General features: G+C 53.3%; 1 protein-coding gene across 1 annotated transcript in view; it reads right to left on the bottom strand.

Annotated features, from left to right (window-relative positions):
* The window catches only part of Grtp1 (growth hormone regulated TBC protein 1), a 33,547-nt gene that overhangs the window by 2,249 nt on the left and 10,102 nt on the right, over nt 1-21,196 (bottom strand). The window contains exons 2-7 of the mRNA XM_048800994.1: nt 20,911-21,119; nt 14,252-14,410; nt 12,018-12,142; nt 9,628-9,724; nt 784-956; nt 529-714 (exon numbers count right to left, since the gene is read on the bottom strand). Of these exons, the coding sequence (XP_048656951.1) occupies nt 529-714; nt 784-956; nt 9,628-9,724; nt 12,018-12,142; nt 14,252-14,410; nt 20,911-21,119 (949 nt within the window). The remainder of the gene's footprint in view (nt 1-528; nt 715-783; nt 957-9,627; nt 9,725-12,017; nt 12,143-14,251; nt 14,411-20,910; nt 21,120-21,196) is intronic.

Genomic DNA, 21,196 nt, shown 5'->3' with positions numbered 1-21,196 from the left:
TGCCCAGCCCCCATAACCCCCCCCCCCCCAACGCTTGTCAGTGCAGACCCCACTTGAGTTTGTCTGCACAGTCAGGCTTGGGACTCGGCAGGGAGCAGCCCTTCCAGGCACCACACACAGGGGCAGCCCATCTGGCCAAGGGTGAAGTCAAAAGCATGAAGGTTGAAAAGAAATGGCCTGCTGCAGGCAGTATGGTCAGGAGAGTGAGAGGACATAGTAAGGCCAAGCCTGGATAACATGGTGCCACTCCCCCAGGACACCAAAGCACCGGTAAGCGGGTCTATGTTCTTGTGCCCACCCTTCTGACCCAGGGAACCCTGATCTGACCCTCTACGTGGTCAGAGGCAGCCTCGGACATGGATGGGTAAGAGGGGAATCATGCCCCCACCTCGGCAGGCCACAGGAGAGAAGGGTGGCTACAGCAGGAAGAGGGCATAGTCCTCCCGGGGAGAGGGGCCCAGTAGAAGCCCAGGTCCGGCACACAGGCAGGCGGGGGGGCCCCCATGGGTCATCACCTACAAAACTCACCTGCATGAATGTGTGGCACTCGGTCACAAAGCTCCCTCTGGTGATCTGCTTGAACCTGTCGCAGATGTCTGGAACGCTTGTGGCTTCCAGGATGAATGTCTGGTGTTGCTTGATCAAAGTCAGGGCCACCCGGAAGAGGATCTTGGAGCCCTCGTTGAATAAGCAGTCCCAGATGCGCAGCACTGTCTGTGGAGACATAGACCCACGTCACTCAGGCAGCAGCCCACATGCTTCGGGGCCCATGGAGGTGCTCACCTCCACCGGCAGGATGTCCACAAACAGGCAGATGAACCAGCGGGACACCACCAGGGTCCACAGCACGCCATGTCCCTCCATCAGGGCTGCCACCGCGGGCATCTTCAGCCTCACCAGTTCCGCAAGGACCTCCTGGTCAGTCTTCAGGCCCAGCATTGCAGGGCTGTAGTAATCTGCCAGAGGGGGAGGGAAACCAAGAGACTCAGGCACACTTGGCAAGCCACTGGTGCCCCCAAGGCCTCGCTTGCCTCTGAGTTGGGAATGGAGACGGGGCTCTCCCAGGAGGAAGGACCATAGTCCAGGAGCACCTGTGAGCAACTCCCAAAGCAAGGCCCCCGGGACAGCCATGGGCACCAGGGGTCTGGGCCAGATGCCACCCACTCGGGTCCCATTGGGCATTAGTTAAAATCTTCAGGCAGGAAGAGACTGAAAAAGATGTTTGCACACCCAGGTGTTCACATCTGTGCTGTTCACAACTGCTAAGGGGTGTGCATCAATAGACACACGGACAGATGTCCATATGATGAAACATTATCCAGATTGAGAGGGATTCTGACACAGGCCACAACAGGTCACGGTTCTTGAGGACACCGTGCTCAGTGAAATGAGCCTGTCCAAGAAAGACACACACTATGTGACCCCCCCCCTTTTTTTTTTTTTTAATATTTTTTAGTTGTTGATGGACCTTTATTTTATTTATATGTGGTGCTGAGAATTAAACCCAGGGCCTCACACATGCCAGGCAAGCGCTCTACCACTCAGCCACAACCCTAGCCCTATGACCCCTCTTCTAAGAGGTCCCTAAGTCCTCACTCAGAGACAGATGAGCGGGTGGAGGGGAGGGGAGTCAGCACTTAATGCAGACAGAAGGTGACAGGCACAGCAATGGGGGCAGAAGGTGAGACTGCAGCCCCTGCTACTTGCAAAATATTCATAGTCAATTTGGTAGGAAAAAAAGGTTTTATTCAAAGCTAGCTTTGAAGGAAGACAGAAGAAACTTAATGGGTTCAAAAGTCCCGTCTTCAAAACACCTGAAAGTGAGCAGGACTTTAAAGGAGACCAGGTGGAGAGGCGAGACCATGGACAGGAACGTGCAGTCCACAGGCCGGTGCCAAACAGGCCAGGGCCGGGCATCTCCACACCTGGCTGCTTTAGAGCCTGTCAGGGTGGGGGCTGCAGCCCTTGGACTTCTCTCTCTTAGCAGGAGCAAGTTCTCCTTAACCCAAGGGGCCCCCAAATTCAGTGTGTCACTAATGCTCCTAAGGCGAACACAGAAATGGTTAAGCGTGAATTTCATGCTGTCTGTGTTTTACCCCAACAAAAACAGAATTCACACTCAAACACTTCTAAATAGCATTCTATCTTCCTTTGAATGGACATTTGTCTTACCACAGAATTTCTGGGTTTCCTACTCGATTTTTTTTTAAATATTTATTCTTTAGTTTTTAGTTTATTTTACCTTTTTTTTTAAAGAAACCATTGTTTTTTTGTTTTTTTTTAAGAGAGAGAGAGAGAGAGAATTTTAATATATTTTTTTTTAGTTTTCGGCGGACACAACATCTTTGTTTGTATGCGGTGCTGAGGATCGAACCCGGGCCGCATGCGTGCCAGGCGAGCGCGCTACCGCTTGAGCCACATTCCCGGCCCCTTTATTTTACATTTATGTGGAGCTGAGGATCGAACCCAGTGCCTCGTGCATGCTAGGCGAGCGCTCCACCACTGAGCCACAACCCCAGCCCCTCCTACTTGATTTTTAAAGTCAATGTGACATACTGTAGTAAGTTTTAATGCTCAATTTGTGATATAGAAGAATGCAGTAGCCAGGCATGGTGGTACACGCCTGTAATCCCAGTAGCTCGGGAGCCAGCCTCAGCAAAAGTAAGGCACTAAGCAATGCAGTCAGACCCTGTCTAAATAAAATACAAAATAGGGTCGGGATATGGCTCAGTGCTCAGTGCCCCTGAGCTCAATCCCCAGTACTCCCTCTGAAAAAAAAGAACACAGTAGGCTATCCTCATACTGTCACAGCAGAAGCCGCAGCAGATGCTGCATGCCCAGCAGGCCTTCTAGCCACCTGCCACGTGGCTGCTTAACCAGGTAGGAGGTGCGGCTGGGCGGACTTGGTGTCTTGGTTGAAACAGTCATTACAGACGCCGGCACATGACTGATTCTCAGAGTAAGCAAACAACAAGGATGTTTGAAATGAAAGTACCTGGAGATTTTAAGAAATGCCAGGGATTTCTGAACCCCCTTCCTATCTTGATATTGCACGTATCTCTTCAAAGCGTGAGCTGTTTATTGTCTTTGCCTTCGTGACTGAGAGCATGCTGTTCAGCTGGAAGAGAGGCACAGCAACCCCACATCCGTCATCAGACCCTGCAAGGAGCTGAGCTGAGCTGAGCAGAGCAACAAGCAAGAGGCGATTTACAAGGTGCAGTGCGACCTTGGTCCCAGGACAGAGAGGCTGAGAACAACTTCCATAAATAGAGGCGCTAAACTCATACCCTGACCTCATGGGGCTGAGGGCTGTGGCGGTCTCCAAGGGCAGGATTAAAGTAAGTTCATGGCGCCTTCCCTTCCCTGAGTGTGGAAGGTGCTGGTGTTCCATGAGGGTCTGAGGCCAGCAGGCACAGCTGGGCCAGGGACTAGTGCCCTGGAGCCCCAAGGCTGAGGTCACACCTGAGAGGGGCCACAAAGACAGCAGCACAGCATCTCCAGTGCCTGTGACCCGTCCTCCGTTGCTGGACTCTCTTCCGGCCAGCGTTCCACGAGAAGCACGATGAGGGCTGGCATCACACTCCCACATGGGCTCCAGCTGTGCTCTCAGACGAGGATGAAAGGTGGGTCAAACCTCCCCATCCACAGGGCCACAGCAGGCCCGGCGGTACCTCGCGGGCTCCTGCTGAAGGTGGGAGGGGGAGAGGCGGCGGGCCTCTGTGCTAAGCCACCTGTGGCTGAGCTCGACCCCAAGTAACCCCAAAGGAAAACGACAGAACCATTAAGACCTGATGCTACTTGGGGCTGCTAACCACCCAATGGGCATAAAACTGGGGCCACAGAAACAGGCCACGCAATTCACCCCAACTCCAGAGCAATCCACACTGGCACCCAGTTGCACCCACCAGATGGACCTTGGGCACAGGCAGTGTTGGGTACCTGATGGGGACACTGTGTCATGGAGGGTGGCCCAGGTACAGCTGTGACACACTTGGGGCATAGGAAGCATGTGGCCTCTGTCCCAGGGGGGGCGCCTTGCCCTTCCATCAGTGCATCGATGTCCTCCAGAACTGATGCCCAGGGCTGCACCCCCACTCACCCTCACCTGATACCCAGTGTGCATGGCCACATACCAATTCACGGACGCCCCAGGACCCAGGGCTGAGTCTAGGGGGTCTCAGCCCCCCACTCCCACCCCTCAGGAGCAGGACCCAGGAGCCTTCCTCCCCCCAAAACTGTGCTGCTTCCCAGGGATGGAGGAGGAAGGGAGTGAAACGGAGCCCTGAAGACATTTCCCTGGGGCGAGGGCCTTCTACACAGCACACTCCTGACCCTAAGTGTCAACGTTAAGGTCTCTGGCCCAAGCATGCAAAACATGGCCCACAAGGACACCACACTGCATGGCCCAAGACAAAGGGAAGGTGGGCACAATGTGTCCACCCAGGGCACAACAGGGCCACAGGACCAGCAGCTGCCCTTCCACACTCAGGGACCTTTCCCCCGAGGAGGACCACCCTCAGCCGCACCGTCAATAGCAACAGCCATGGTTCCCAGTCTCTGCCACAGGGCCACTTCATCACCCTGCTCCGTGGCCTCATGGCCTCATGGCCTCAAGAAAGGCGAGCATAGAGGGAGGCCTCCTTCACCCAGCCTTTATCACCGTATACAGTTATAGTCACCTTGCCATGGGTCACTGCTAATCTCTCCTCTGCCCGACTTACACACTTCATCCCAGGTCTGTGTGTAAGGTGAAACAGCAGGCTCTGTACTACCAATGGTTCCAGGCATAGGGGAGGGGTCTTGGGGCCTGTCCCCAAGATGAGGGGACATTGCATTTTTTTTTTTTTTTAGATTTACTTAGTTTTTGTGTAGTAGTAGTTTGAACCCTATGGCACTCTACCACTGAGCAACATTCCCAGCCCTTTTTAAATATTTTTTTTTTTTTATTTTGAGATGGGGTTCAAGTTGCTGAGGCTGGCCTCAAACTTGCTATTCTCCTGCCTTCAAAAAGAACTAACTCAGTTGGGCACAGTGGTGCAAACCTGTAACTCAGCATCCCTGGAGGCTGAAGAAGGAGGATTCCAAATTCAAGGCCAGCCTTAGCAGCTAAGCAAGGCCCTAAGAAACTCAGCAAGACTGTCAAAATTTTTAAAATAAGCTGGGTGCAGTGGCGCACGCCTGTAATCCCAGAGACTCAGGAGGTTGAGACAGGAGGATAGCAAGCTCAAAGCCAGCCTCAGCAACAGTGAGGCACTGAGCAACTCAGTGAGACCATGTCTCTAAATAAAATACAAAAAAGGGCTGGGGGGTTGGGGAATCTAGCTCAGTTGGTAGAGTTCTTGCCTCACATGCACAAGGCCATGGGTTCAATCCCCAGCACCATAAAGAAGGGAGGCGGGGGGGTTGCTAAGGATGTGGCTCAGTGGTTGAGTGACCCTGAGTTCAATCCCCAGTACCAAAAAATAAAAAATAACAAAGGGCCAGGGATGAGGGGTTTAGTGTTTCAGTGGCCCTATGTTCAACCCTTGATACTGAAACATTAAAAAAAAAAAAAAAATCAAATATGTAAGTAGCTCACTAGATAGCAATAAAAATAGAGATTTTAAAAGAGATTCAACCAGTCATGATGGCACACACCTGCAGTCCCAACACAATATTATAATAAGACCCTGTCTCTTATGAAAATGAGTAAACATAAAACATTTTTATTCTTTGTATTTTTTGCCAAGTCCTAAGCCTATTATCATAGAAATGATAGATTGATTTTTTTTTAGAGCACAATACTATAGAATTTAACTAAGGGGAAAAAAAAAAAAAAAACATGTAATATCCCTCCTCTGCCTGGCAGGGAGATCAAGTCCCAGACCCTCCTTTGGGAGGTGAGGCACCCGGGCATGCTGGGCTCCACTAGAAGGCCCTGGCTGGCCACCCTGCTGGGTCCTCTACTCTGCCAGAGACAGCATGCTGGGAGAAGAGGTCGGAGCGGAGTCTGTGCTACCTGACTGTTCCGTGGTGGAGCTGGGCTTGTCTGTAGTTGGATGGCCACACGGAGGCCCAACTCATACACAGCAAGGGCAGCACTCCCCCAGGAAACACCAGGCTCGGGATGGACAGTCATGGGGGAAGCCCATCAGAAGAGTGTGGAGTCCTGCTCAGCCCTGGCTGAGACCATCAGGGCACCACCAGCCCACACCAACCCTCCTCTGCTCCTGGACTGGAGCTGTGGCCTTGCAGAGTGTGCCTTGGTGCTCATCTTGGCCCTCCTGCTGGCCAGAGCTGAGGTGTGCCATCAAGGACCTGTTCCCCTGCATTTCAGGGGAAACCAGGTCACACCAGTCTTTCAGGACATGCAGGCGTCAGCTCATCCCAGAGCCTGCCCTCTCAGCAGTGCCACAGATCCACAGAGGGCTCTTCTGGGAGACAAGGAGTCTTCTTGCTGCAGGGAAGCCACAGTCTGCTCTGTGTAGTGGCATCCTGGAGAGGGGGCGAGGCACCAAGGGCTCCAACGGGCTGGTGCCACATGGTTTCCTGCTGATCTGAGCAACTGGGATGAGAGGGGCTCTGGCCCAAAACCTGGGCTGAGTACAGTCGGGGGCGGCCAAGGACTGGCCACAGTGCAGAAGTCTCTGGTAGGGGGTGTGCAGGTTGCTCATTCTGTTCTCCAGGGTCCTCCTCTTGAATTGCACTGACTGACACCTGTTCTCAGGGATGCAGATGACTACTGCCAGGTTTCAGTGGCTCCACAGCTGGGGACATTGCTTGGCACTGGCCTGCTGAAGGCCGCACCACCTCTGCCTAAGTCCGTGGGCCATCCAGGTGCCTGTCTGTGAATCAACTGTTGGCCATTTCCTTCCCCTGATGCTGTCCTCTCCCAGACCTTTAGGAATTCTTCAGACAATCCAGATCCACAGCCCTTGGTTCATCGCATGGACCAGATGTCTTCTCCAAACCAGCAGCCACTTGCTTCTGTCATCTGTCTCCAAGACTGGCTTATTTTCATGTGACTGAGATTCTCAGTGTCTTCCATGCTTTTGAGTTGCCTTCCAGAATTTCATCTCACTGCAGCCTCACAAACCGCTCTTCTTCTCTGAGCTTCAGAGCTCTGACTTTTTAACTGTGAAATTCTGAACCATCTGGAATCGAATAAGGACCTAATTTTGCTTTCTTCCATGTAGACAGTCAACTGTCACAGAATAGTGTTTTAAACAGTTATTTCTCCATTAATTGATGTGCCTTATACAAGACATTCCAATGGATGGCAGATGCAGCCACAGACCAGTTGGCTTGGGCTTCTCAGTTCTGTTCCACACATGTCTTTACCCGTAGACAAACTAACTCCACATACCTTGAGCATCAACCAACCGCCAGTTTCCTTCTTTAAGCTTTTCTTGGCCTGTCTTGCCCTGGACTCTTTGAAATGATTAGGTCATTCTGGCATTCCTGGGATAAAATGACTTTCGACAACAACAAAAAGAAAGAACTCACTTCACAACCATTTCTAGATTCCAGTTGCTCAATCCCTGAGTGTGTTACCAGGGACGTGCCCCTGTGCCTCAGGGAGACGAGCCTACGCGCAGGACGTCGCACTGTTCTGGCTTCCTAACATGAGCTGACGAGCGGATCGTCATTTTCCATTTTCTGCAAGATTTTATTCGAAAAAGTTTTTGTGGTGCCAGGAATCACACCCAGGGCCTTGTGTGTGCCAGGCACGCATACTCAACAGCCAAGATCCACCCCAGACCAATTTTTTTGAGATGGGATCTTGTATATCATCCAGGCTGGTCTCCAACACCTGGGCTCCAACGAGCCTCCTGCCTTAGCCTACCGAGTAACTGGGACCACAGATACATGCTACTGTGCCCGGCTAAGCTTTATTTTAAAATATAATTAAATAAAACAGGAATTATCTGTTTCTTCAGGGTTTGACAGTAGAGAAAACTAGGCATGTCCGTCAAGTCAACTTTGTTAGACTGTTTTTCTCAACACCTCTGAAGGAGACAGATGGGATGTATTCATGGAAGATTGTCACTGTCATCCTATCATTGGTACTAGATTTTTTTTAACTTTCCAAATGAAAATGTTATATGTATATCCCTCATATAATTAAAAAAGAGATGATGAAAAGCAGGACACAGGCTGCCTGGGACAAGACTTGGGAGGTGCAGTGTCCCTGCCTCTGCTACCTGGAGCACTCCACAGTGGCAGGACTACCTCCTCTCACTGGCTGACGTTTCACCCGAGTTCCGAGTCTGAATCGAGACCTGTTCTGTGGCAGTTTGGTTCAACTGAACGCACGCAGGCAGCAACGTGGGGATGAAGCTCTGCTCGACACCGCTGCCCACTGAGGGGAGCCGGAGCCTGGCCCTTCTCCCCTCTGACCTACATGTTCTCCTGTTCAGGACATGCAGGCGTCAGCTCATCCCAGAGCCTGCCCTCTCAGCAGTGCCACAGATCCACAGAGGGCTCCTCTGGCAGACAAGGAGTCTTCTTGCTGCAGGGAAGCCACAGTCTGCTCTGTGCAGTGGCATCCTGGAGAGGGGGCGAGGCACCAAGGGCTCCAACGGGCTGGTGATCTGAGCAACTGGGATGAGAGGGTGTGCTGCTGCTGTCCAGAACCTGCCCGAGGACAGGACTGGTGCTTCCCAGACCCCGGAACAGGGCCTGGACCATGCCAGGCCCATTGGGAAGGACAGAGCTGACCTGGTGCACACCAGCCTCACCCTCGAGGGCCGGAGGCAGCGGCACCTGCTGCAGTTCCCTCTCCTCTGTCCTGGCCCTGGCTGCTGTGAGGGAGACATCACCTCTCAGCCTGCCTTCTCCTCACCACGGTGCGCTCAGGCGCCCTTCCAGGGGGCACACGGGCTGAGGTCCAGGTGCTACTGCCTCACCTGGCACACGAGCCTGCGAGCAGGCCCACACTCACACTCCCCAAGCCTGCAGACCCTCTGTGAAAGGGGTGCTGTGGCCGTCTGGCTATCTGGTGGCACAAATGACCTGGGCTCGAGTGAGGACACATGTGTGGAGCATCCGTATCTCATGCCCTTGCCCGGGGACAGGCACAGAGTGCTCTTCCCAGCACCTGTGTCAGACTGGGGTGGGACAGGAAGTCAGCTGTCCCACGTCCTCTTCCATGGGGACAGCTCTGGCTCTTCCTCTCTACCCAAAGTGACCTCACACTATGCAGTCTGCACTACGCTTTGTTAAAGCTGGTAGCTGTTCTTACTTGTCAGGAAGTTAAAAAGCATACGGATTTAAGAGTGATTTTCCCCAAAAGTAGTAATAAGAGATTGCTATTGTGCTGATGAGAACTCACAAACCTAATGACCAATACACGGGCAGCCAGGCCAGCCCCTGGCAGACTGCGTGATCCTCAGACTCCACAAGTCCCCCACTCCCTAGGGAAGGGACAACAGAGGAAGAGCAGAGCTGAACGCATGGTCAAAGCCAAACCCATGCTCTGCAGCAGACCACCCCCCACACCTAGTGGTGCCCACGCCCAGTGGTGCCCACGCCCATGTTGGGAGCTTGAGGAGGACGGCTGTGCCTCCACTAGAGCTGGAGGGTCAGCCAGCTGGCCTGGCTAACCCAGAGGCAGGGTAGGAAGGCGTAGCAGGGGCTCCAACATACCAGGCAGTATCCTTCCAACAAGAGCGTCCAAGAGCCAAAAAGACTCTTCCTCATTCTTCGTTATGAGAATCAGATATCCTGCTATGAAGTTCATTCCCTAAAATCAGAAAAAGGAGAAGCAAAACTCACACTGAGGTTTTTACATTCTGTTTTGTTTTTTGGTGGTACCAGGGATTGAACCCAGGGGCCTTCTACCACCAAGCTGCAGCCCAAGCTTTTTACTTTTTATTTTGAGACGGTCTTGCTGAGTTGCCCAGGCTGGCCTTAAACCTGCAATCCTCCTGCCCCAGCCTCCCAAGTCATTGGAATTACAGGCATGGACCACCACAACTGGTCTCACTGAGTCTTCAACTGCCTTACAATTCGGTACTAGTTGGGCGGCTACTAGGTCCCCAGTTCTCTTCCCTTCCCTAAAACTTGAATGAGCCTGGAACAATCTTTTGGTGGAATCTTAGAGAAACTAAAGGTCTGCCAGTAGTACTGTGTATATTGAACCTCCATAAAAATAAGAAAAAGTTAACAGTTAAAACCCCTGAGCAATGCGAGGAGCACTGAAGACCACCCTCTGAGGGCTGCATGGGTCAGCCCACCACCACTGGTTCCCAGAAGGCTATCTGACCACTTGCTTGGCCTGGATCTCTCCCCCAAGGTGACTCTACACCTAGGGCTGTGATTACACAAAGTGAGGGTCACGGCCTGCCACCGGGGCCATCAGGGTGGCTGAGAGAACTGGGTGGAGACCCTCCTGGGAGAGTCCTACCACTTTCCAGAAACCTCAGGCCTGCGGCCCTCTGGGAAGGGCTCCACTCCTGGGGGCTGAGCTGCGTGCTCAGCGTCACTTCCACCAGGAGTAGGTGAGTGTGAAGCAATGCAGGTGAGGCTGCAGCAGCACGCTGTGGTGGCACCAAGCCTGGCCTGCATGTGCCACCGAGGGTTTGCAGGAGCAGACGCCGGCTGCACACACATGGCTCTCACACCCTCAGATCTGCACCTCAGTTGCACAGCAGAACTAAAAACTAAACACAGAGACCGTGGCATCAAGACTGTGAAGGCAGGGGCTGGTGCGCGCTGCTGCCGAGAGCCCAGGGACAACGTGCACTGGGTCTGGGGACAGCCACAGCGGTGGACCATGCTGACACAGGCAATGCGCATGGGCAGCCACCTCGGATTCCCAGGCTGAGACCCACCCTGTGCCTTGGGGAGGTGCCAGCAGTTGCTGCTAATATAAGTGAGGGTCTACTGGGGTGAAGACCCTTACAGAACGGGGCCATGGGCACAGACACCAAGCAGGCAGAATGCCCTGGGACCATGCGCCAGAGATCGGAGTGTGGCATCCACAAGCCCAGGGACGCCACAGTCGGCAGCGACCACAGAGGCTGGGGGAGGCTGGGACAGACCCTGCTCACAGCCTGGGGCCGGGCACCCAGCCCACCGCCCTGACCTCAGACTTCCAGGCCCCAGAAATGCAGGAGCATGGACTTGCGTCTCAGCCACGTGGTGTGTGCCTGTCAGGGCCTCAGTTGGCCAACTCGGAGAATGCGCAGTGTGTGGGGTCCAAGCAGCAGAGCTCCACTGTCATGCCAACATCAAAACTGTGTTTGTGTTTGAAAGTAAAACTGTTTTTAAAAGCCAAAAGAACAGAAAGTAGAACAATATAAAGACATTTTGCTTCAGCTCCTTTGGGCCACAGTCTGGTTCCCTGACAGAGGGTGGCAACAGCAACAAGCCAAGGATGGAGGGACATCCTGCCTCAGCTCCACGCATGCAACACCAGCGTCCAGCAGTGCGACCTACAAGCCTGGCCCAATGGCATCCGGCCAGAAACGAGCAGCAGGCCATCCAGTCCTCTGCCTCCTCTGCTCCTCTCCCTGCCCACACAGCCACCCTCTCACCCTGAAACCCACTTGCTCAGCCAGAGAATGATGTGAGGGCTCTCCAGGTGGGGACCGAAGCTGCCAGACCTGCTCTGGGCAGACATCTGTTCACACCTGTTCCCTGAACCATGCCCTCTGGGCTCCCTGGCACTGACCATGGGCTTCTGGAGCTATCGCCCAGGATAAGAGGACCAAAATCACCCAAGCTCAGGACACACTCATCATCCTCTCCGGAAACCTGGTGCCAACCTCAGCTATAGGGAGCAGGAGGGCCATGTGAAGCTCGCAACCTCCAGCTCAGGAAAAGCTGCTTCCCACTCTGTGGCAGACCTGGGCTACAGCTGGCGACCCATGACGGCACCAGGCTGGCCCTCGGGTACCTGACCTGAGTGCTCTCCTGGGAACCCTGGAGGTGGCCTGGCTGCAGCCAGAGCAAGCTCCCTGTGCCAGCAGCACACGCAGAGGCCCAGGGCTCCCCCAGCGACCCTGTGTTGGTGTGAAGGCCTGAAGGCTCACCTGGCAGTACCCCACGCCTTGGTTGTGCATCCCATACGCCAGCAGCACGTTGTACAAGGTCTTCTGCAGGCAGGGCTCGGCCGTCTTCCGGAAACGCACATTGTCCGGGAAGGTCCGGTTCAGGTCTGCACGGAAATTCACCAAAGAGGTCATCACTCAAGCCTCTGTGTCCACCCCAGTGCAGTGGGATTCTGTCCAGGACCTCAGGATTGGTTTGACCCTGGTTGCCTCTTGAATCAACCTGGGAAAGGTCAGCATAATTGAGGTGACGGCACACTGTGTCAGGAAGAAGGGGGGCTTTCTTGGAATCTGGGGACACAGCAACAAGTTCTAACTGTCCTTTCTCTTGGGATCAGAGATGGCACAGCAGCTATCCAGAGCCACAGCCCTCACTGGTCCATTTCCACACTGGCCCCACCAGCACAGCCCACCTCACCTGAGTCCCAGCTCCCCCCAGGAAGAGCCCTCCCCGCGCCAGGGTGACCAGTGGAAACGACACACTGAGCTCTGGGGAGCTTCCCAGTTCTGAAGACCAGGCACACAGCGAAGGAGAGGAGACTCAACCAGAAATGAACAGACAAGCTGAGCTTCCCAGTTCTGAACACCAAGCACACAGCGAGTGGGACAAGAGACTCCCTCAGAAATAAAGGGACAAACTGAGTCCCGAGCACTAGATAAACTGGCACTGCCGGCTTCTGTATGAGGGGCCTCCCTGCGGGCCTCTTCCTGTCTTAGGGCCCACACCCCTGCCCAATCCCCACCCAGGCCCCAGATAGACCTCTTTCTGGAATCGTCAACATTCAAATAAACGAATCAAGGGAAAAGACGGTGCTCTTACTATTTCAGACTAGAGACAGCTGTGAATGCTCCTGTGTGGTACCCTGGCCGGGAGAAGCTTCTCCTTGCTCTCATCGTTCTATAGGAAAGGAAAAGGCTGATGTGGACGGGTGCAGGTGCGGCCACGGCTCACAGGCGCCCTGAGCACCCAACACCCCCTTACGATCCCTGTAAAACGGTTCACCCAGATGCCTCCAAGTTAGACACCAGGCCACCACCTGCCACCACCACCTGCCACCACCACCGAGCAGGCCTACTTCTGGGCCCACAGCCAAGGGCCAGAGGCAGCGACTCCAGCAGAGAGCCAGGTGGTGGAGCCACCCAGTGTCCATGGAGTCCGAAGGGTGAACTAAAGGTGGTGCCCACGTCCCAGGACACTGCAGCCTTAAAAGGAAGGGTCCTGACCCTCTGCAGCCCCAAGGAACCTCGAGGCCGCTGCTCAGAGAAGGATGCTGCTCAGAGGAGGATACGTGCGGGGATTCCTCCTGTGAGGACCCTCAGGCAGCCAGGCAGAGACATCAGAGGGGGCCTGGGGGGGGGGCCACAGGGCAGCGAGGCAGGTTAGTGCCCAGTGAGGACAGTTTCAGTTTGGCAAAATAAAATGGTAACTTTTATGTTTTACCTTTACTACGATAAAACAAAAAGACTGATCCAAAACCACGCTCAACAGAACCTTTAAAATCACTTTTCCAACAAACAGCAGGGTTCCATGAGCTCCCTGTCCCCACCTCCATCTGCACCTCTGCCCTGCCGCGTGAGGACCCTGGGCTGGGCTTCTGTTCTGTGACCAGGATGCAGCCTCTGGCTCCCGACTCCCACAGCTGGAGCCTGAGGACACTGAACCCAGGAGGGCGGCAGCATGAAGCCCTGCACACGTCAGGGCCACCCCCCTCCCTCAACCTCTGTGCTTCAACATAAACGGGTTCATTTAAAAAACTGTGTCGCGTTCACACCTACATTTCTCAAAAGGTGTTAAAATTGGAGAGGACATCTATTTCCGAAACAGCTCCTGTTCAACTTGGGTCAGAACTCTTCCAGCACTTTGAGCTTCTGAGAGTTCAGTGAGCTCAGGGCTCACTAAGGGCCCTGAGGCAAGAAGCTGAGAGTTGCTGGTGACTGGTTCCTGGGCACAGCACTGTCACTCTGTGCCCAGTGCTGCTGGCTGCCGCCCTCCCCCAACAGGCACTCCAATATTTTCTGGATGGATTAAAAACACTGTCCTTCCCATGAATGCTTCAGTTTATTTTTCCTCCAAAATGTGATTTCAAATCTAAACGAGCTGATGCTTCTCTGACAACAGCTTTTTCCACAGGCCTCAGGGCTGTGCACAGGGCAGCACTTCTGCTGCCCGAGCTGCCTGGTCCACCACCCCGCCACGTGCAGGCCCTGGCTCCCACCTGTCCTGATGGCCTCCTCCAGGCAGGAACTTCGCTCTCCCTGGAGCAGTCGGTGGTAGTAGCCAGGGTTCTGGTCCATCTGGGCCTGGGCTCCACTCACTGCCATCCAGACACGGGCCCGGTGTTCCAGCGGGATCCCTTTCCGGACGTAGCGTTTCACTGGAACCAAAAGGACAGATAGCGCCCACAAGTCAGAACCAGGAGGGGCTGAGTGTGCCCCTGTGGCTGCAGGCCTCCCACGCCTGCCCTCCCTAAACAACGCGGGCGGAAGGCCCAGACGTCAAGCCTTCCCCCAAGCCCACACATACACTCTGTAAATTCTCCAAGACAGACTCCTCTCCCCACAGAGCAGCACGAGAGGCGGTACAGTCACCGCTGCTCATCTTCTGCCCTGCCAGGCACCTGAGGAGACAGGCCTGGGCTTCAGGCTCCTCCCAGGTCCTCCCCTTCTGCCTGCCCGGTGGACTCTGCCAGACTCCAGGCTCTGCCTCGGGCTCCTGCCCTGGGAGACTCACCCCAGCAGCCCTGTGCCTCTGTGCTGAGCCTGAGCTGATACAGAGCCACATGGAGAGAAGGGCACAGCTCAGTGGCCGACCATGTGCTGAGTGGGCACCAGGCCAGGTGGAGATGGCCCTCTGCAGAAGAGGGCAGGGGCAGGTGCTGACCCTCTGCTGTTCCTGGGAGCTGTAGGCAGACTGGCAGGGGCCAAAGCACAACTTCAGGCAGTGCAGCCCTCACAGGACCCCATGTACCAGGTTCAGGTGCTGACACCGACCTGGCGGTGAGTAACAGTGGGCCCAGTCAGGAGCACAGCACCCACGTGGACTATGGCTGAAGGGCGGAGCCAGTAGGGCTGAGGTGAGCACACACGGACCTGGGGGCGCTTGGGAGGTGGTGCTAGTGGTCAGTCCTGGTTCTGAAGTTAACCTGTATATTGAGCCCTACAACTTGTGGTTTTATTTTCATTGAAAATAAATAAAAGAGTAATTTTTTTTTATGGTGCTGGCAATCAAACCCTGTTTTACGCATGAGTCTCACCACTAAGTCACATCCCCAGCCAGTAATAAGTAATCTTCTAATGACCATAGAAACAGAGGACCAGACTCAAAGACCCCTTCAGATAACTGATGCCAAGTGAGACTGACAGGCCAATCAAATTAGACCAGGTGTCCCCTGTGCCTTTATGACATCAGCCTGCAAAACAGTGAGCTTTCAAGGCTTTGCTGTGTTCCTCTGCCATTACATTATGAATACGCCATTCTGAAGTAGCCACACTGTAGGAAATGCCAAGGTTTGCACGTCAGACGTCCTCCAAGGCCATATGGCCAAGGCCTGGTCCCAGGTGGCACTTCTGGGAGGGTGCAACCTCTAAGAGTGGGGCCCAGAGAGGTCCCTGGGTCAATGGGAGCTCTGCCCGACAGGGACTGTGGGACCCTGGCCCCCGGCCCCCTCGTCCTCTTGCTCTTCTGCTTCTTGGCCTTGGGATGAGCAGTTCTGCTCAGCCCTATGCTCGTGCTGTTATGCACAGCCTCACCAAGGCTCAGAACAGCAGGGCCAACCACCCACAAGGGCGGCCTCCAAAGCTGTGAGCCAAGAGAGACCTCAGGTCTTGCTATAGTAACAGCTGGCTGAACGGGAAGAAAAGAAGTAAAAATTCGTGCAGTTAGTGAAATTTCACAAGGTATCATAAGCCCTAGGAAGGACCTCACAGGCTCCAACAGGAAATCCATGAGTAACAAACATTGTTAACACAAGTTTCAGGGACCCACAGTTATGAACATCTGGGCCTGGGCACCTTGATACAGGCACCAGGAGGACAAGCCTCACCCACTGCCCACTGGGCCTCCCAGTCAGGCTGGAATGCTCAGCCACTTCTGACAAGAGCTGTGGGTGGCCAGGAAGGCCCAGGCAGGGCAGGACAGACCAAGCACCATCCACAAGAACCAAAGAACCTGGGAGATCCTCTTTGCAGCTTAGAAGTGTCCTTGAGGATCCTGCTCTAACAAGATCATCTCAGCTAGCTTGTCTAATCACTGTGTTTGTGAACACGGAGAGCAGGAGCTTGGTCCCATTTAAAATTCAAGCAGACACTAATAATTTGACCTGACCTTCCCTCCAAATTAGTAGATTTGTACTGAAACTGGGCTGTGGGTCTCAGAACCCCTCAGAGGGCACAGTGACCAGAGTGCTCTGAACGTATTTAGTCACTCTTTGCAGGCCAGCATCAAGAGGGGTCAGTCCCAACACCGGCAAGGACTGTTCTAACCAGAGGAAATTAATCGCCACAAGGAAAGGACACGTGCAAACCAGGGGTGTCTCCACAAACCAACTGCGAACAACCAGGAAGCAAAAATTTTAAAGGTGTCATTTACAATAACACCAAACAGTAACAGAAAAGGGTCTAAACCAAACGAAGCACCTGCAGGGTCTGAATGCTGAACACTGCAGAAGGAATCAAAAGACCCAAGCAAACGCAGACAAACGCCCCACTCATGGACTGGCAGACTGATAACGACAGTGACAACAACGTGGTGTTGGTGAAAGGCCACGCAAGTGGATTAATGGACACAGGAAAGAACCAGAGAGGGGTTCACACAGACAGAATCAAGTGTCTTTTGACAAAGTTGCACATAGAATAATCTGTCCAGCGGCTGTGGTTATAGCTCAGCGGTAGAGTGCTCACCTAGTACGTTCGAGGCACCGGGTTTGATCCTCAGCACCACATAAAAATAAATAAATAAAATAAATAAAGGTATTGTGTTCAACTACAACTAAAAAATAAACATTAAAAAAAGAATAATCTGTCCAAAAGAAAGAATGGATTAAAAAAATAAAATTGTAACAAGAAAGCGTAGCCACTTGAGTGTTCATACAGTTTTGGGAGAAATGCAAAATTGAACAGTCGTTTAGAAAAAGAATCTGCAACTTATTTTTCCTTTTTTGTGTGTGGGGAGCGGGCACTGGACCTAAAACCCTGCATCTGCTAGGAAATGCAATTTCTTACTAATCAAACTTTGACATGACCCGGCAATTCCAGTCCTAGGTTGTTTTCCAAGAGAGAGGAAAGAGCTAAGTTCACACAGAAGCACCTGCCTGTTTACAGGGTCGACTGGGCACGTCCCAAACATCAACTGATGGCTAGAGAGATCCAGAAAGTGCGTCACTCTCAGCAACGGGAGGGAGTGAGCCACCAAGTACACAAGAGGGTCCCAGGAGTCCGATGCATGGTGTCCAAATGCGCTTGGAAAGCTCCGCCCCTTACAACAGAGAGCGGATGAGCAGCTGCCAGTGGGGGAGCTGATGGCAGGGTGAAACCCACACCCCAGTACCAGGGATCGGACCCATGGGTGCCCAGTCACTGAACCACATTTGTAGCCCATTTTATTTTTTATTTTGAGACAGGGTCTTGCCAAGTTGCTGAGGCTGGCTTTGAACTCATGATCCCCCTGCCTCAGCCCTCTGTGGGATGACAGGCTTGCACCAGCACACTTGGCAAGAAGCGGAATTTCTGAAGGTGATAGAACTGTTTTGAATCTTCACTGTGGTGAAGACTATGTCTAAACTCACAGAAATACACACAGGTAAAAATGTTTTCCTGTAAATTTAAAAAATAATTTGGCAATATAAAGTTTTGTTTTGTTTTGAATGAAAGGGCAAAATGGTTACACACACCAACTTCGACTTCAGACACCTGCTCTGCCTGGGCACAGGGATGCACGTCTGTGATCCCAGTGACTGGGAAGGCTGAGGCAGGGGCACTACAAGTTTGAGGCCAACCTGGGCGGCTCAGAGAGATCCTGTCTCAAAAATTATAAAGTGCCAGGATGTGGCTTCCTGGGAAGATGCTCCTGGGTTCTCTCCCCTGGACAAACAAGCCGGAGACGACTGCTCTGCTGACCATAAACTGCACACCTGGGGAGCTCAGTCTCAAATACACACAGAGACGGAGCACAACCTGGTGTCAGGGTAAGGACAAGGGTGCCCTGCAATGGCAGCCACACTTGCAGGTTACACAGAACAAAAGCTTTTGCTACTTTTTGACAAGTTTGCTATCTGAACCTACACTGTTTCTTTAGCAGGGAATGGAATGGTTTCTTGTCCTCCCAGACTGACCCTCTCCCAAGGGCAGGGCCTGCGCACAGATGTACCCAGAGAATTAGCTTCCATCTGTCTGCCCTGACAAAGGAAGAAAAGTCTCATATTTTGGCATTTGTCTTTGAAAATGTTACTGTAATTTAATTTTCGTTTAGATGTGTTAACATCTTAAGCAACTCAGAAGGAGATCTGAAAGAAGTCCTTTTCACACCCAGACAGGAAATGAAACAGGAGAGCAGAACCTTGTGTGCCGAGGTCAGTCTTTCTAGGCTACAGGAGCGACAGGCTATAGGGCTGCTGGCAGACACTTACAACAGAAAAATAATGTGTGCCCTGTACCCACAGACAGGGCACTGAGCAGAGTAAGTGTGTCTTAAGACACACTGAATGCCAACATTTGTAGGTAACTGTGCTACTGGACACACAAAAGGTGGGCGACATGCCTCCACAACATGACAAACACCCAGTGAGTGCGACGTCACACTGGAGGGGCGCCTGGTGACCCAGGGGCCTGAAGCTGAGCACACTGCCACCCAACTGCACCCACCCAGATCATCTGGCAGGAAAGCCTGTATCTTCTCCTATTTCAGACCTCACAGTCCACTTGGAGTTTTGCCTGCACTAAGGGCTTTGTGTCCACAGTAAGGGACCCAGAAACCACACCTTGTGCCAGCAAGGACACACAGGGTGCAGACCCCCTCACCCCTACCAGACTGAGCAGAACCTCAGGCTGATGCTGGTGGCTCCCAGTCCTCAGGCTGAGCATCCCTGAGTGGCACAATGATCTCCCCACAGTCCTGTGACAGTGATTGTGCTCATTACCATAATCACAGTCTCTTTGCATTACTAAAGAAATGTGAGCAGGAAAAGGCTACTTCAATAAAAACTAAGTCAAATTTTTAAAAAGAATTAAGATAGTGCTCAAAAGAAGCAAAGCAAAGCAAGACCGCTGGACTAGAGCGAGAGCCTGGGAGCATTTTATATTCTGCATGCAGACTGCTTCCCAGATGCCTTCTACTCCTGCTCCAGCTAGACCCCCCATCATGGGGAGACGGAGGTGAGCCGAACATGGCTCCCACCACTCACAGAAGGGAAGCAGCATGGGATCAACAACAAAGTCAGACAGAAGGAATGTGCCCTGGTCTCACAGGAGACACATCCCTCAGGGACTCTTCCCACTGGGCCCCTGTGGTGCAGAGCCCATGCCATTAGTTGTGAGCCTGTGTGCTGGCACCTCTGCTCTTGGGGGACACCTGGACAGTCCCTAGTGGTCACTTGTATGAGAGGCTGGGGCCTAGAGCAGGCAATAAACAACTTCATTTTCCAACCCTTAGTGTGACCGGAATGTTTCCCTTGTGCGTAATCTTGCATGTTTTCAAGTATATATGTACACACACACACACACAGACACACACACACTGTACCTGTACCTATCACACACAGTGCAAACACGATATGCATACCAACATGTGACATCTTAAGTTAAAAGACAACTTTTAAGAATAAGCCCAAAAGAAGAAAAGTAAAGGTACGTGTTTACTGGAGCATGGACAAACAGGTGACAGGAAGGGACAGCAGGGTACCTGTGGGACACCCAGGACCCTGACTTCAGGGCTGTAAAGCCAAGGCGAGCCACCCCTGCAGTCCCTTGGGCTCTGCCTTGTATGCTACACTGGGAGCCTTTACCCACCCTCTCACCCACCCTCCCAGCAACAGCCTTGGAGGGAGGCAGGGGCAAGAAGCCCAGGGGCTGAGCAGGGACCAGCTTCCCCACCCCAGTCCTCTGTCCCTCAACCCAGCACGGCCTAGGAACACTCTGCTGACATCTTTAAAACCCTTCAAGAGTCAGGTGTGGGGCTGGGGCTGGGGCAGGGCTGGGGCTGAGCCGTAGAGCCTAGTCGGAGCAAGGCGCTGGGTTTGATCCTCAGGACCACATAAAAATAAGTAAAATAAAGGTACTGTGTACAATTACAACTAAAAAAAAGATTTTTAAAAAAGAGTCAGGTGCTTCTGTCTGCTCACTGTCCACGCAGCACCCTAGGCCCTCAGGCCAGTGCAGGGTCCTCTGCTTCATGTCTACTCTCCCTCGCACCTCTACCATCTGGCTCATCCAGCTCTGTCCCTTGAAGCCTAGCCCTCACTGGCCTGGCTTGGGAGGCACTGCCCTGCTGGTGCGCTGGAGGTCTGTATGTGGCCTCTTGCAGGCCAACACTGCCTTGCCCACTTAACAAATACTGAAGTCACCATCCTGGTCAAGCCACTTTGCAGGACGCGCAGACTCTCAGCAAGGAAACAAAAGATCAGCACATAAATAACACCTGTGGCTTGGACAGTGACCGGGGAAAACACGGGGGTCTGGACAGGGCCCACTCCCTCAACTTCCACTTTCTCCGTGAAGAAGGGGCAAAGGAGAGCCTGCCCCATCTGATTTTGAAGGTAGAAGACGGGCTTTGTTTCCGGGTGCTGCGTCTGGAGAAGCAGCCTCCCCGCCAGCGCCTGGGGGAAGGAGCTGGACTTCGCCCGTCGCGAAGGGGGTGGGTGGTGCAGTCCTGTGGCTCCCTCACCTGTGGCGCTTCTGCGCACCGCGCCGCCGCCCTTTACAAGTCTGGACCACTTTATGGCTCTCTTGGTGAGTATTACCAGGTACGTGGAAAAGAATTCTTCGTAAGCTGCGTAATCAAAGTCTGCAGGCCTCTCAAACCCATACGGATCGACCCTAGACACAAAGAAAATTCTGTTTTCCAATCCAAGTTTCCTCGCCCGCTGGAGTCGGCTGTGTGCAGGAGCGCGACCCCCCGCCGGCCTCCCGCCGGCCCCTCCTCCTTTCGCACCCCTCCCCCGGCCGGCACG

The sequence above is a fragment of the Marmota marmota genome, unplaced genomic scaffold (genome assembly GCF_001458135.2).
Source record: "Marmota marmota marmota unplaced genomic scaffold, marMar, whole genome shotgun sequence".
Lineage (NCBI taxonomy): Eukaryota > Metazoa > Chordata > Mammalia > Rodentia > Sciuridae > Marmota > Marmota marmota.
Note: the sequence above shows the minus strand (reverse complement) of the source record. Positions and strands in the feature narration are given on the sequence as shown.